This window comes from Rattus norvegicus, chromosome 7 (genome assembly GCF_036323735.1).
Source record: "Rattus norvegicus strain BN/NHsdMcwi chromosome 7, GRCr8, whole genome shotgun sequence".
NCBI classification, from domain to species: Eukaryota; Metazoa; Chordata; class Mammalia; order Rodentia; family Muridae; genus Rattus; species Rattus norvegicus.
This window is the reverse complement of record NC_086025.1, coordinates 15,311,337-15,327,542: the sequence shown is the minus strand read 5'-3', so window position 1 is coordinate 15,327,542 and position 16,206 is coordinate 15,311,337. Positions and strand designations below refer to the sequence as shown.

General features: G+C 43.8%; 1 protein-coding gene across 1 annotated transcript; it reads right to left on the bottom strand.

The window, feature by feature from the left end:
* Nucleotides 1–3,316: 3,316 nt before the first annotated feature.
* On the bottom strand, nt 3,317–16,097 carry Ndufa7 (NADH:ubiquinone oxidoreductase subunit A7). The gene is made up of 4 exons (NM_001106772.2): nt 16,032–16,097; nt 15,222–15,271; nt 10,958–11,107; nt 3,317–3,526 (listed from the first exon to the last, which is right to left on the bottom strand). The coding sequence occupies exons 1-4, from the start codon at nt 16,080–16,082 to the stop codon at nt 3,439–3,441; spliced, it is 339 nt and encodes a 112-aa protein (NP_001100242.2). The 5' UTR covers nt 16,083–16,097; the 3' UTR covers nt 3,317–3,438.
* Nucleotides 16,098–16,206: the final 109 nt, after the last annotated feature.

Genomic DNA, 16,206 nt, shown 5'->3' with positions numbered 1-16,206 from the left:
CTGAGTGCATTAAGTCTGCTTCAATGTGGCTAGTGATTTTGTGGTGGTAGTGTTCTGCTAATCTGAGGTAACCGGAAGTGGCCTGGAGCTGGGGATCCTCTTGCTTTGGCCTCCTAAGTACTGGGGATATAGTCATGTACCAGCTTAGTGCTCTAATCTTCACATTAAGTTTTCCATAGTTCTACCTTAAGAGTCTGCGACACTACCTCCCAACCAGACTAGAGACAAGTCACTAACCTTCAAATGGTCGTTTCCCAGAATGTAGACCAAAAGATTACACTGAAGTCCAGGCTTTCACACAAAGGGTGCTGCTTGTAGATGGATGGCCTGTCTACCACTGTAAAATGTTAGAGGTTATAACTAGAGGTTTTGGACTATACTGTGTAAGTCTCACCAATTTCTGGAGAAAGCAATGATACTCAGGAACAGAGAGGGATGCAAACAGAAGTAAATAGGATTGTCCAGGGAAGGGTGGGGAACATCCTACTTTTGAGGATCAGAATCTTGGTAGGGTCCCATGTCAAGCATGGCCTTAGTAGGGACAAGGCCAGCAGGCATGGACCTCCACCAGTGTAGAGCTTAGGGCTTGCTTGTATAATAATGTGCATATTTTTACATTCCTCCTTCAAGGAATGTCCTCCATGTTAAAGTTAATGACTCCATGATAATCAGACACAGCAAGAATTAAGTCCAGGAGGCAAAGGTGTGGCTGTCTCAACAAAATGGTAATCACTAGTTTCTTGGGAACAGCCCTTAAGCCTATGGGAAAGAATTCTAAAAAACATGGGTTTAAAAATATATAATCTCTCAAAAAAAAAATAAGAATACAATATGAACTATTTGAGGTGCTTTACTAATCTAAAGAAACACAAACAGTTGTGCTGTGAGCTAACTCATCAGAAAGATACTAAGAAGATAGAGATTTAGAGAGTGGTGATAGAAAGAGATCCCACCCAGCTAAATTTGTTTTTGTTTTTAATACTTACAAAAGCAGACATATCCCTGAGTTCAGTGTTGGCCTGGGACAGAGTAAGGTTAGGCCCAGGTGTGGTAGAAATCCCTAGCTTATGGCCTATGCTTAACAGGCAGGCAGATCTCTGAATTCTTTTGCAGTGTTATTTAAAAAAAAAAAAAAGAAAAAAGGAAAAAAAAAAAAAAGTGTGCTTGCTGTCTCCTAATTAAGGGGCTGGGGTCAAGGATGCTGATTCTTAGGAAAATCAAAAGGGAACCTGGAATGACTGGATTGATATGTAAAATAAAAGACTGGGTCTATGATCTGCATGAGCTACTCAGAATTTTTTAGAATAGCAAAAGAGAACTGTTTGGAGAACTGGCATAAGCAGAACAGAGAGAGAGACAGAGAGAGACAGAGAGAGAGAGAGAGAGAGAGAGAGACAGAGAGAGAGAGACAGAGAGAGAGAGAGAGAGAGAACTCGAGAGCTGTCTAGAGACCTCCAGATTGCAGAACTCTCTAGAAAGCTGCCTTGAGCAGAACATAGGTTGTCAGCTTAGACCCACGATTGGTTCTCACCTCCCAGACACCCCTTCTCTCAGAGCCCCTCTCCAAGGTGAGGCTGGTCCTTATCCAGAGCAGTGGGCATACCATGGATTTATAGACAGCAACTTCCCAACTGCCTAGAATTCACCAGTTCTCAATGAGCCTAAGAGAGTGCATTATCTGTCCAAGATGACCTCCCAGAATTGCTCAAGGAACAGCCAAAATAGATAAAGAGGTGAGCCCAAACATGGAAGCTAACTTCTATAATCTCATAACTTGAAAGGCTGAGGCTGAAGGACTTCGTTAACCTCAAGGTCAGCCTGGGTTATTTAATTCCAAATTAGCCTAAGCTAGAGTAAGGACCTGCCTCAGAAAACAAAAGGACTGGAGATGGAGCTCAGTTGATAGAGTGCTTGCTTGCCTAGCATGCACCAAGCCCTGTGTTCAATTCCCAGCATCCTATAAACAAGGGCTGGGGGCACACACTAGTAATCCTGGTATTATGGGAGCAGAGGCAAGAGGATATTAAGTTCCAAGGTCACCCTCAAATACACAAAGAACTTGAGGCCAGCTTGGGCTACATGAGACCCTGTCTCAAATAAAAAACAAGAAAAGAGAAAAGAAGAAAAGAAAAACCAGCCAGGCTTGGTGGCACACACCTTTAATCCCAGCAAGCAGAGGCAGAAGTATCTCTGAATTGGGAGCTAATTGTCTACGTAAGTTCCAGGACAGCCAGGGCTAGACAGAGAAACACTGTCTCAAAAAAGCAAAGGAAGGGAGGGACGGAGGGACAGAGGGAGAGGGAGGGAGGGAAGGAGGGAGGGAGGGAGGGAGGGAGGGAGGGAGGGAGGGAGGGAGGGAGGGAGGAACCCCTTTCCCACACCACTCGTGCAGTTTCCTCAGCAATAAAACTACACAATTTTCAATCCCACATATTGCCTGAGGCCTCTAGGAATCCTCTGGCAACAGCCTCTGCACACAATGACCACTATTCCTCTCCCTTTTGACTTTCTCAATCTAGCTTGTCCTTTTCCCCAGCCAGAATCCAACCGCCTTAGTAAATCCTGCAGCTGTAGCAACTCTGAGACACGGACACCTTCCAGTCAGGGCTGTGACCTTTCTGCCCTTGCTCTCAGCTGCCCACCAGCTCCACTCTTATCTCCACCTTTCTTTTGATGCCAGTGTTCTGTTTGTTAGTGAGATAGGTTCTCAATCTGTAACCTAAAATCTGGCCTCAAACTGGCAATCCTCGTGCCTCAACCTCCTAAATTCTGGGGTTAGTCATGTACCACCACACTCAATTTAGTGTTTTATTTGTTTTCCACAGTTCTACCTTCAGAATACAATGACCTACTTAAGGGCTACAGAGTCATTCCACAGGACAAAAATGATATTCACCTACTAACTTATTAATACAGAGATTATAGGCATATACCAACAATACCCACCAAAACCCCATTTAAAAAAAAAAAAAAAAAGTGGGTTGACAAGATGGCTCACATGTAAAAGTGCTAGCCTCAAAAGGCTGAGACCTAAATTCCATCCTCAGAGCCCAAAATGACACACAGTGGCTCAAATCTAATCCTACAGCAGGCTGGGAGGCAAAGACAGCAGCCTCATGTAGACATTCTTGGGCCAACTAACCTGGAGTACACAGGATACCAAAAACAAAAGACCCTGCCTCAACAAGTGGAAGGGGAAAACCAATTCCCAAAGTTATCTTCTCACATCCACACATGCTGTAGCATGTACTCACACCCCCAACACATACAGTAATAACAGATCAAATCCAATCAATAAATACCAAGAAAAGACAGATTGGAAATAATGTGGTACTTAATGTATTTGTTATAAATTAGGTCACACTCTCCCCAGAAGGAATCCAAGGAGGAAAAGCAGTCATGTGGCCCTGGAAACATAGCAAGGTAGCCAACTCAGGGTCACAGGTACGGCTGGTCCCTTGACAGCTCCCACCTCTTCATGGGAGGAGCAGGTGTCACTGCCCTCTTAGTGGCTGCCACAGCAGAACTACAAGAAAAAAGACAAACTCCAGTTAGAGCCAGGCCTCCGAAGAACAGTGGGGAAGGATCTTTGGGTTTATTTGTTGCGTTTGTTTTTAATTTTTATTGAAAATAAATTTTTCATACAATATATTCTTTGATGAGTTTCCTCTCTCATTTCCTTCCAGATCCTCCCTACTTCCCAACTCCAAACTCCATGCCTTCTTTCTCTATGTAAAAAAAAAAATTTCCTGGCAAATTAAAAAAAAAAAGAACAAAAATCAAAATATAAAGAAAAATCTGTACACATACACACAAGCATACACAAAACCCATAAAAGTAAAAAGGCAGAAACTATAATATATAAGCAAAAGACCTATAAATAAAAAATGCCAAATAAAGCATTTGAGACAAACACCTCCAAAAATACTGTTTGTTTTGTGTTGGCCATCTACATGGAGACGGTCCTTAAGTGTAGTTTGTATGCCCAATGAGACTCCACTGGAGAAAACTGACTTTTCCTTTGCAAGCAGTTGTCAAGTTCTAGGTTAAGAACAGGGGCTCACCCTGTGTATCTGTTGCCATGACAACGGCCATACATTCCCAGTGTCCATTTGGTTTATTTCCCACCTTTACCTGCGAGCCATTTATGTCACAGTCTAAATAAAAGCAGACCCTTCCTGACCTTCATCTCTTCTCCTTCTCTTTCCCCCTTTGTCTCTGTGGCCCCTTTTGTTCCCTTCCCCCACAATAAACCTCTCCCATATGGAGCTGTAAAAAAAGGCGAACGAAAAGAATAGGGGTTCATGTCCCACTGGCTTGAGCATGTGCACACCCTATGCATGTTCTTCCACAGTCTCTGTGAGGTCATATATCAGTCCTGCTCTGTGCCCACTGGCTCTCTCAAATCTTTCAGCCTATTCTGCAAAATTCCCTGAACCCTGAGAGAAGAAGTTGGATGAAAACATCCCATATAGGACTGACCATTCCAAGGTCTCTCACTCTCTGTACTCAGTATTAAAGTTTCTGTGGTTCTCTGTATTAGCAGTAGGGCAGGACCTTAATTGCTGTAGTAATTTGACCTTTCTAATCCAAATTTCCCTAGTTTGTAAAAGTAGCTGTGCCCACCCTAGATCAAATGCCAACCTTTCTGGATATGGAGGGCAGAAGGCAGTTATCTCAGAATGCCCAAAGCCTCCCCAATGAAGTCCCTCAGAGGGTTATATGGTGCCTACTGAGAGCTGGCAGAGCTCAGGAAAAGCCTCAGTCATCCTACCCTGGTTCCCAGGTGCAGAACCCAGCCTTGAATACCTGGAATTCTCCCTTCCTACTTGTACCCAATGTGGATAGTCTCCTGAGCACAGTGCTGGGTGTTAGATCCCAAAGAAACCTGGGGCAAATAGCTAACTGAAATACTTATTACCATATCAGAGCCAATGATGCTGCCAAGCTCCCTTAACTCCAAGAGTCCTGGCTCCTCTCAGAACTTCTCATCAACCCCTAACCTAAACCTCTCCAGCCCCTGAAGCTTCACTTCCCTTCTCCTAGCTTCTCTTTCCTATATAACCCAGCCATTTCAGCCACACATTCTTTTAGCTCCATGTTCTAGGTTCTCTCCTGCTCCCCACTCTTGTCCCTCTCTTTTCTCTTTCTCTCTCACTCTCCCCCCATTTCCTCTCATGGCCATTTATTCTTCCTGTCTGGACCTGTCCAGATGCCTCTGGCTAAATTCTCCCCCAAATCTACAATAAAGACCTTCTCCTTAACCATACCTAGGAGCATACCTAGGATCTCATGTTCATTTACTGGTTAATGGGTATCCACTGTTCTTCCTCAGGTAGTTGGGTGCCACACAAACACTGCATGGCTGGTGCACAGAGGTACAGGACTGGTGACACAAGCTAGCCATTGTGCTGAAGCAGAGTATGGAATGTAAACAGGCAATCCCAGCATTTGGAAGGTTAATGCAGAATTCTGAGTTTATGGCCAGACTGAGCTACATAGAGAAACTTTATCTAAAAATACTAGGGGCTGGGGGATGGGGTTGAGGGCAGAGGAAGTAGGGTGTGTATACTTAAGTGCATGTACCTATAATCCCAACTACTTAAAACAGCCTAAAGCAAACAACTACATTACCTGAGTTCAAGTGTTTCAGGACAGCCAAGACAAAATAGTAATGGGTATCATCACTAATCATCACTATGTCGTGGCTATTCTTGGTTGTCAACTTGACATCTGGAATTAACAAAAACCATAATGGCTGGGCACACCTGTGAGGGATTTTTCTTAATTAAATCATTTGAAGTAGGAAGGTCTACTTCTAATCTGAATCTTTGAGTTGGGAAGATAAACCTTTAATACAGATATTTTAAGGTACGAATTTGAACCACACCTCTGCTGGCAGCCTATATAAAAGACATGGAAGGAAGTTATCTCTGCCTGCTTGTGCTCTCATTTCAAAGTCCATTCCTATACTGGCATTAGATCTCTTCAAGATGCTATGTGGAAGACATCCAGCCCCATGAACTGATTACTACTGGATTCTTAGACCTCCATTCATAGGTAGCCACTGGTGGATTAGCTGGACCACAGCCTGCAAGCCATTGTAATTTATTACAATCCCCTTTCTATACATAGAGAAATTAATTCTATAATTCTGTTCCTGTAGAAAACCTAATTAATGTACATGCCTTTAATCCTGGCAGAAGAGAATCTTCTGCTAATCTGTAAATTAGAAGGTCAGCTTCATCTACTTAGTAAGTTCTAAGCCAGCAAAAGCCATATGTAGCCACATAGGAGACTTGCTAGAAACAAAAAAAGGGGGGGGGGGGGGTCCTCAAAATTAAAAAAAAAAAAAAACAATTCAATCAGCAAGTTCAAACAAGCACCATCTGATTCCCAAACTGTCATGGCTGCAGAGAAAGAGAGAACTACAGAGGTTTAGAAGCACAGTAAGTCCGAGTGGAAAGAAGGTAAGAACATGTCACTGTGGAAGAGTCCCCAGGGGAGGGGAGAGCCAGAGCTCCCACCATCCCCTAAAAAACAAAAAGCTGCCTCCCTAGAAAGTGAAAACATCCTCAGGACCACAGTGTAGAACTTGAAAGAGTGAGGTAGCTTGACAAGCTGTGCACACTCTGGTGCTGGATTCCAGAAAAGCAAAAGGTGAAAGGGACAATCAGCATGTTCTACCTTATTGTCTAATGGGTCCTGGCCTCATCACCTCACAGGTGCCACAATACAAGTCTAATGTCACTGTTTTACAGATAAAAGAAACTGAGGCTTAAAAAGGCCAAAGAAACTGGAACAGCCAGGCACTATGGCAACACCCCTTTAATCCTAGTACTCCAAAGAGGCAAATGGGTCTCTGGGAGTTCAAGGCCAGTATGGTCTACATTATCAACCAGATAGTGAGAAAGCCAAAAAAGCCAAAAAAGAAGCTGTGGCACTGGCATACACATGTAATCCTACTACTTGAGTGCAAAGTAAAGGCATGAGAACTAGAAGTTCAAGGCCAACCTGGGCTACTTTAAAAAAAAAAAAAGAAAAGGTAAAACTAGAAATATAACTCGGTAATGTGCCAAAAACCCTAGGTTCAACCTCCAGCATCACATAAACCAAGAGTATAAGTACATCCCTGTCAATATTCGGGAGTTGGAGGCAGGGGGATTACGTGTTCTAGTTCTCAGCTACATAGTAAATAGGAAGCCAACCTGGGCTACATGCAATGCTGCCCCCCAAAAATAAAATAAATAGGCTGATGGCTAGGAGATAGTTTAGTAGGTAAAAATACTTACTGTGCCAGCCTGACAAACTAAATTTGAGCCCTAGAACCCAAATAAAAAGCTGCACATGGTAGTGCACATTTGTAATCCCACAAGCAGTTGAGAGGCAAAGAGACAGCTCATGGGCCAACCACTTTTAGTACACAGCACAAGAGGAGAAACGAACAAAACCTGCCTAAACAAGGAGAAAACCAACGCCCAAAAACTTCCTCTGACCTCCACATGTGCTGTAACAGCCGCACCCATTCTCTTTCTATCCCAGTCACGGTCTCTTCTCTCCTCCTCCCTCCTCATACACATGCACACTCCGCACACAAACCTCTTTATATATACAAAAGGCTGAGGGCTAGAGAAATGGCTGGGCAATAAGCAAGCTTACTACCCTTAAAAGACCTAACTTCAGGTCCCAACATACACATCAGGGCTCTCAAGAGTCTATAACTCCAGGGGGATCTAAGGCCTCTAGCCTCCAAGGGCACATGCATTCGCATGCACAGACCTACAAACGTGTAATTAAAAATAATAAAAGTAAGTTTTGGGACTGGGGAAATGGCTCAGCATGGGCTGCTCTTCAGAAGACCCAAGTTATATTTTCAGCACTCACATGGCAGCCCACACAACTATGTTATTTCACTGTAGTTTCAGAGGACCAGAAGACCTCTTTTGGCCTTTGCAAATGCCAGGCATGCCTGTGGTACAAAGATAGACTTGCAGGCAAAACATCCATATACGTAAAATAAAAGTAAATGCTTTTGTTTGTTCTTCTAGATAAGGTTTTTCTATGTAGGCCTGCCTGCCCCTGCCTTCCAAGCATTGGGATTAAAGAACTGTGCCACCACAACCAGAAAAAAAAAAAAAAAAAAAAAAACTTGAATGACAAGGCTGAGGAGTACCCCAAAACCTCCAGGTAAATTAGTTGTATGTCCTATGTTAGCCTCTCTGGGCATCAATTTTGCAAGAATTATCAGGAATCAAGTACAACACATACTGTATTCATCAGCTCATTAAGAGAGAGCTATGATCAAGAGACAAAAGCACAATGCACTTACTCTAACTTTACTTGGCTTTTCTTTGTGACTCCAGAATTGGTCAGTATCTCATTCTGTGTACATGTTTCTGTGTACAGGTGTGTGTGTGTGCACGTGAATGTGCATACTTGCAGAGTCTTTGTTAGGTCTGGAATTCTCCTAGGTTGGATGGCTATCAGGTCCAAGAATCTGCCTAACCCTGCCACCACAATGCTGAGACAAGTGTGTACTAGCAGGCTAAGCTGGAGTTACGAATTGTAAGCCAAGAACTCACCAACTGAGCAATTACCTCAGCATCTTTTTTTTTAAAGATTTATTTATTTTATGTATGTGAGTACACACTCACTGTCTTTAGACACACCAAATAGGGCATCGGATCCCATTATAGATGGTTGTGAGCCACCACGTTGCTAGGAATTGAACTCAGGACCCTAGAGGAGAAGTAAGTGCTCTTAACCACTGAGCCATCACTCTAGTCCCACTCAGCATCTTTAAAAAAATAATAATAATAACATAAGCCTCATGTGGTGGTGCATGCCTTTTTCCCAGCACTCAAAAAGCAGGAGCGGGTAGATCTCTGTGAGTTTTGATGCCAGCCTGATATACAGAGTGAGTTCCAGAATTAACAGACTATTACACAGAGAAATCCTGTTTTAAACAGAAGTGTCAAGAAGGTGGAGAGATCCCCTGTGTGTGTGTGAGCACACAGTCTACAGAAACCAAAGCTGTTATACAGAGAAATCCTGTCATTCATGAATAAATGAATGAATGAAGAGTAATAAGAGGTGGGAAGATGGGTGGGTGGGTGCGTGGATGGGTGGGTGCGTGCGTGGGTGGGTGCGTGCGTGGGTGGGTGCGTGGATGGGTGGGTGCGTGGATGGGTGGGTGCGTGCGTGCGTGCATGGGTGCGTGGATGGGTGGGTGCGTGGATGGGTGGGTGCATGGATGGGTGGGTGCGTGGATGGGTAGGTGCGTGGATGGTTGGGTGCGCGCGTGCGTGCATACACATACTTGAGGAAAGAGGGCACAGGACCCCTGGAAGCTGGAGTTACAGATGGTAAGCCAATCTACATAGGTGCTGGGAACAGAACTCTGTTCCTCTCCAAGAGCATTAAACAATCTTAATCACTAGGCCATCTCACCAGCTCATTTGTTTGAGACAGGGTCTTGGTGCCTGTCTGTCTGTCTGTCTCTGTGGGGTGGGGGGTGTTTTGAAACAGGGTGTTACTATGTAGCCCCAGTAGGTCTGGACCTCAGTATGTAAACCAGGCTGGCCTCTAACTTTGTGGCCATTCCTTGTGCTGGGACCTCATTCTTTTTCTTTTTTTCTAAATGTATGGTAAGTCTCTGTGTATGTCTATGTGAGGTATATGTAAACCGGTACCGTTTGCATGTTTGGTACCTATACAGCCAGAACAGAGCATCAGATCCTCTGGAACTGGAGTTAAGGAAAGTTATGAACCGCCACATAGGTGCTGGGAACCCTACCATGTCCTCTGCAAGATCAACAAGTGCTCTTAAATGCTACATACTGCCAGCCCTTGAACCTCATTCTATAAACCATAATGAGAGCACTGTTAAATCAGAGCAGAGGAGGTTGGTCTTATAGATAGCAAAGGACTGAAAGAAGAGACTGGTCAGTTCATAGTTACCTTCCTTACAAAGGCTAAACCAGAGCTGGAGAGATGGCTCAGTGATTAAGAGCGCTGACTGCTCTTCCAGAGGTCCTGAGTTCAATTCCCAGCAATCACATGGTGGCTCACAAAGGCTAAACCAGAAGGAACTTCTTTATCATGCCAGTCAAAAACTGGTCTGCCAGGAAACTGACTGTGATCTTTCACCTGGTTTCTTAAAAGGCTAGATATACAACTAAGCTTCACTCGGTGGTTCAGACTTCTATGTAAATGCCTATTCTGTCTTGATCTGCTGGATCTAGTAAAGAAACTTATTCCAGACTATGGCCTCCTATGAACCTCACAGAATATTATTGTTATCCCCAATTAAGAAAAGGCACCTGAGAATGTGAATCAAGTAGGTTGTGAACCAAGTAGGTTTTCTCTTGAGTTCTTTGGCATTCTTTTATCATGATCATCATTTTTGGATTAATTTACTGGACCTGAGGGTATGCCATGACATCAGAAATCAACTTGCAGGCCCTGAATATCTGCTTCCCCCCACATGGATCCATGAGCTTAATCTCAGGTCATCTAGTTTGGCAGCAAGTGCCATGCCCCACTAAGCCATCTTACCTTCCCCAACTTGTTTTGAGACTACCCCTAACTATATCACACAGGCTGACCCAGAACCTACAAACTTCTTACCTCAGCCTGTCCTCACCTCCCCAACACTGGGATTACAAACACACTACTAGGCCCCTGGCATTTTTTAACGTGGGCTCTGGGGATAAACTTGGGTCTCAATGCTTACAAGACAAGTAGCTCATGAAGTAAGTTTTATTCTCAGCCCTGGCTTGAACTCTTGATTGTTCTCAGCCTCAGCCTCCTGAGTCCAGGGGATCGCAAGCCTGTCCACTATGCCCAGCCAATAAAACAGGATTCAGAAAGCATGTTTCTGCTTGCTAGGGAAGAAAAGCCAGTAGCAGTAGCGACTGTTGCAGGGTTCTGGGCAGGAAACATTGAGGACCCTTACCTCTCAGCTGTCTTGCCCGACACCAGGGCCTTTTGTGAGGACATGATGATTGAGGGAGGCACAACTTCCCGGCGGCCATCACGAGTACAGTAGTAATTGTTGGACAGCTTGTGACTGGGGCCCACAGGGAGCTTCGGAGGTGGCTGGGTCCTGAAGGGGGTGAAAAATATTGGCACTGAAACAAAGTGACAGCCCCTCTCACTGCCACAACTCATTTATAAATAAGACTGAGGATCTGGAGCTACAATGAAGGCTGCAAACCAGAGTCATGCCTTGCTACATTATCACATTATATACCTGGATCTGGGACCAGAAACCAAGCAGCAGACACTAATCTACATGTAAAAACTCTTCAAGCCAGGTTGCAGAAACATGCTCCACCCCAGTCCCTCTTAAGTCTCAAATATAGTTAGGTATGGAGATCCTTACTGAAGTTCCCAAGATAAGGAAGAGACCTAGACATTCTCCTACCCCCAACACAAAGCTAAGCTTAACAACAGCCTTCCTTCTACCTAAATATGCTCAGGAAAATCAGGTCAGAGTGCCAAGCTGTGACCACCCCTTATCCAACAACTGCAGAGCCCCAGATTCCCCAATTGAAGTGCCTTTCTCCCCACCCCAACCCCACCCCCAAAGGCAGGTAATAGAACTTTTGAGTTCCCTGTTATCTCAGGAACCCTTTGAACCACCCTACTGGTATAAAGGCTTACTACTCAAAGAACACCTTGCCCTGGGAGCTTGTCCAAGTTTCTGCCCTTCCTGCCACTGTGTGGTCTACTGCCAAAATTCCCAGTAGAGGAAGTGGAGGGGTTATGTGGAACAAAGCCCAGTCTGGCCTTGGGTTAATCCTGAGTTTACCAAGAAACCTAAAGCCTTAAAAGTGAACACTGAGCTACAAACAAAAATGGAAAATTCCCAGGGACAAAGGTGGATGATCATAAACAGTTGGCTTTTATTTGTTTATTTGGCCACATTTCAAATTTGGCCAGTCATTTTTACCAGGCAATTTTAAGTACTCCTTAAAAATGTAAAAGCCATTTATTTTTTTAAATAAGAAATATGGCAGGGTTAGAGAAATGGCTTAGCAGTTTACACTGGCTACTCTTCCATAAGACAGGGGTTCTATTCCCAGCACCCACATGGTACCTCACCACTGTCACTCCAGTTCTAGGGAATCTGATACCCTCACCCTGACATACACCAAGACACATGAAGTAGAGGCAAGAGAGTCAGTTTAAGGTCATTCTCAGCAACACAAGTTCCAAGTCAGCATGAACTACATGAAACTGTCTCAAAAATAAAACAAGAAGGTTAGAGAGTGGCTCAGCCATTAAGATTAACTGCTATACAAACATAAGGAACAGAGTTAAGATCCCAGCGCTCACATAACAAGCAGAGCATCCCACAAATGCCTGTAACTCCAGTCCCATGGGATCCAATGCCTTCTCTTGGCTTCTGTATGCAAACAGGACATCTTCAAACACATAATATATAAATAAATAATTTATATAACATATATTTAATAATTTGGGGGAGGTGTTTGGGTTTGTTTTGTTTTGCTTTGCTTTGCTTAGTTCTGAGATTAGATCTCTGGCTGTCCTAGAATTCTATATAGAACAGGTTGCTGGCCTCAATTTCAGAGTTCACTAGCCCCTGTATCCCAGTCCTAGGAGTTAAAGGCCTGTACTATGCCTAGCTTAAAATGTCCTAAGATTGCCAGGCAGTGGTAAAGCATGCCTTTAATCCCAGCACTCAAGGGAGAACAGGCAGGGACAAGAGGATCTGAGTTCTAGGCCAGCCTGGTCTACAAATTGAATTCCACAGCAGCCAAGGCTACATAAAAAGACCCTGTCTCCAAAACCTTAAAAAAAAAGAAAAAAAGATCTTAAAATTAGCTGGAGTACATTACATGCCTTTTAATCATAGTACTCAGAAAGCAGAAGAAGGCAGATCTCTGAGTACAAGACTATCCTTGTAAGCAAGTTTCAGGATACCAAGGGCTACATGAGAAACCCTGTCCTTAAAAAGAAAAAAAAAAAAAAAAAAACTCTTAAAATTAAAAGACTGAAGCAGGAGAGCTGAGTTTCAGGACAACCTGAGCTACACCACGATACCCTGTCTTTTGAAGAAAAGATTGGAGACTGGAGAGGTGGTATAATAGGTACCACTTCTTGCAGAAAGCCCACCCAAGTTCAATTCCCAGCACCCATAGGCTCAGAACCATCCGTAACTCCAGTTTCAGGGGATCCAACACCTTCTGGCCTCCAGGATACTGTATGCAAGTAGTGCACAGCTACATATGCACATAAAACACCCCCACACAAAACAAAATAAAAATTAAAAAAAAAGTGATGGCCAGCCAGATGGTTCAGCAGATAAAGGTGCTCGCCACCAAGCCTGATGACCTAAATTCAACCTCTAGGACCCAAAAGAACTATTACAACAAGTTTTCCTCTGACCTATACATAAACACACACAAGGCATAAACAATAAATCTAGTAATATTAAAAAGGAGTTATAAAGTTCTAAAATGACAAACAATATGTGAAAGTTAGAATTTGCCTGAAGAACATATATGCTAGGTTCACATATGTTCATCTGTTCACAGCAAAGTAAAAAAAAAAGAACATATGGGCTGGAGAAATGGCTCAGAGGTTAAGAGCACTGACTGCTCTTCCAGAGGTCCTGAGTTCAATTCCCAGCAACCACATGGTGGCTCACAACCATCTGTAATGGGATCTGATGCCCTCTTCTGGTGTGTCTGAAGACAGCTACAGTGTACTCATGTATATAAATAAATAAATCTTTAAAAAAAAAAAAAAAAAAAACACATGTCCAATGCCAAGACCCAAATGAACCACTAGAGGGCGCCTTTATCCTGAAGAAGCTGGCTCCTGCCTGTATTCCCAGTAAATCAGTGCAACTCCTTTCCCTACAGAAGTTCAAGCCTACCTGGCTATATATATTAGTAAGTTCCATGCCAATCAGGACTACAATGTAAGATCCTGCCTCTGAACAGGCTTAGTAACACATGCCCAGTCAATTCAGCATGTGAAAGGCAGGAGATCAGAGTAAGACCTGCCTCAAATAAATAAATAAATACTTTTTTAAATGCAGGCTGTATTTATCCCTTCCTGACAACATCCACGGAAGGAATAAAGAAAATTATGGAAAATTATGGCTGCTAAGATGCCTTACTGGATAGAGCACTTGTTACACTTGCAAAGAACCAAAATCTGATTCCTACATAGTGGCTCATAATTATCTATAACTCTAGTTCCAGGGGAATCTCACGTTGTCTCCTGAACTCACAGGCATCAGGCACATATACATAAAGTCATGCAGGCAAAACACTTACACATATATAAATATAAATAAATCTAAAAATGTTTTAAGAAAAAAAAATGAGGATAAGAATTTAAGCCAAGGGCTGGGGATGTAGTTCAGTTGATAAAAGTGTTGAGCATGTATGAAGGTGTCCCCAGCACCAAATAAACCTACTATAGTGGTATACTCCTGGAATCCCAGCACTTGAAAGAAGCAGGATCACGAGTGTAAGGCCATATACTCCAGCTACACAACAGTTCTGAGGCCAGATTGGGTGCTGTTTCAGACGCTCCCCCTTGGCATATGCTGGGCTTTGACATAGGGGCTCATTCTCAACCCAGCAAAGTGGGCTGGGGCCTCTTGAGTGCTAAAGCCACCAACCCCACAAACCAAGAACGTTCTTGTTTGTTGACATCCAAAAGTCTAAGGGCGTGGCAAAGATTCAACAACATATAAATTTGTTCAAAAATAAAAATGGCCTCTAAATGATCTTAAGCAATGACCTGGCCTATACAGGCCTCATTTTCTCTGTCAGTAGCTTGAGAACATAACATTTCATGTGTGTGGTCACAATGAAGACTGCAAATCTAGCCAAGATACCAACAAATAATGCAATCTATCTCCTAACTATTCCAAGACAGCCCAATGAAGTTAAAAGTAGATTTCTGCTCTCACAGCCTGACAAGAAAGCTCTCTGCTCAATTCTCCAAGGAAAGTTCAAGAGAACAACTAATTTAGGGTTGTTTTTTCATGTTTGCTTTTCAGGCAGGGGCTTGCCTAGAACTCACCATGTAGATCAAGTAGGCCTTGAACTCACAGAAATCTGCCTGCCTGTTTCCTGAGTGCTGGGATTAAGGGTTGTACCACTATGACCAGCCTTGAATCTGGGTTAGGTGGAAGAATGACAGGATGAGGGCAGCAAGCAGGGCCTGCTCACCGCTTGGCGATCTCCTGGTAGCGCAGCTGCAGCTTCGCCTGCAGGTCTTGCTGTGGGAGGAGAAGAGAGAGGTCAGACTCTAGGAAACCCCAGGATAGGGTTAGAGAACAGAATTAGCCAGTCAGAATAAGGATACAAGTCCTGCATATGAAGGGGATATGTGCCTCCGACTTAAGATTATTTCAGGCTGGCCCTGACCTAGGGCTACGGCTTACAGAACTTTACTAGTAAGTTTTCCAGCCTTCCTAAGTTCTAACCTAAAACGTCTCCCTTTTTTATCTTCTTTGGATATGGGTCAGTATACTAAACATGCTTACCCTAACATTATGGAAACTCTCACTTTCTCTGAAGATTCACCAATCCAAACAGTTGCTTGCTGAGCTCTAGATATACTTCCTTTCTTAGACCCTAAATTAAGATACAGAAATTTACAGCTTCCCCGGCCTCTGTTTTCTTCCAAAATCTAAAAACTGGCCTTCGACCTTCCGAAAATAGGGGCACAAGATTCAAAGCTGATACAGGGAGAAAGAAACACCAGTTCTGAGTGGAACGTGGAAGACAAATGAGGCAAGGAGAGAGAGATAGGAAAGGAGGAGGGGAGGGAGGAAGCTAAAACCGGACAATCTAAAGCCAAGGGAATTCCAAGAATCCGGTCAAAAAACATTTAGGACATTGAGTCTCTGTCTATTGGAAGTCACAAATTCAGGGATCCTGGACTCCGCACCGAACTAAGCAGATGTTAAGAGGGATAGGTTTCGAGGGCTTACAGAACCCAAAGCCTTCCCGGCCGGGGTCGGACAGTACACGCACCCCAGACGCCCAGTTCCGAAGCTTTTGGATAACGCGAGTAGCGGACGCCATATTCCTTCCGCTCCGAAGGACGCCGGTGACGATTCTGCCCCGAGGGTTCCTGGGTACTGCGTGCGGTCTCGCGAGAGCGGAAGTGAGGCGTGGTCCGAGCCGACTATAAATGGCATCCCCTGCT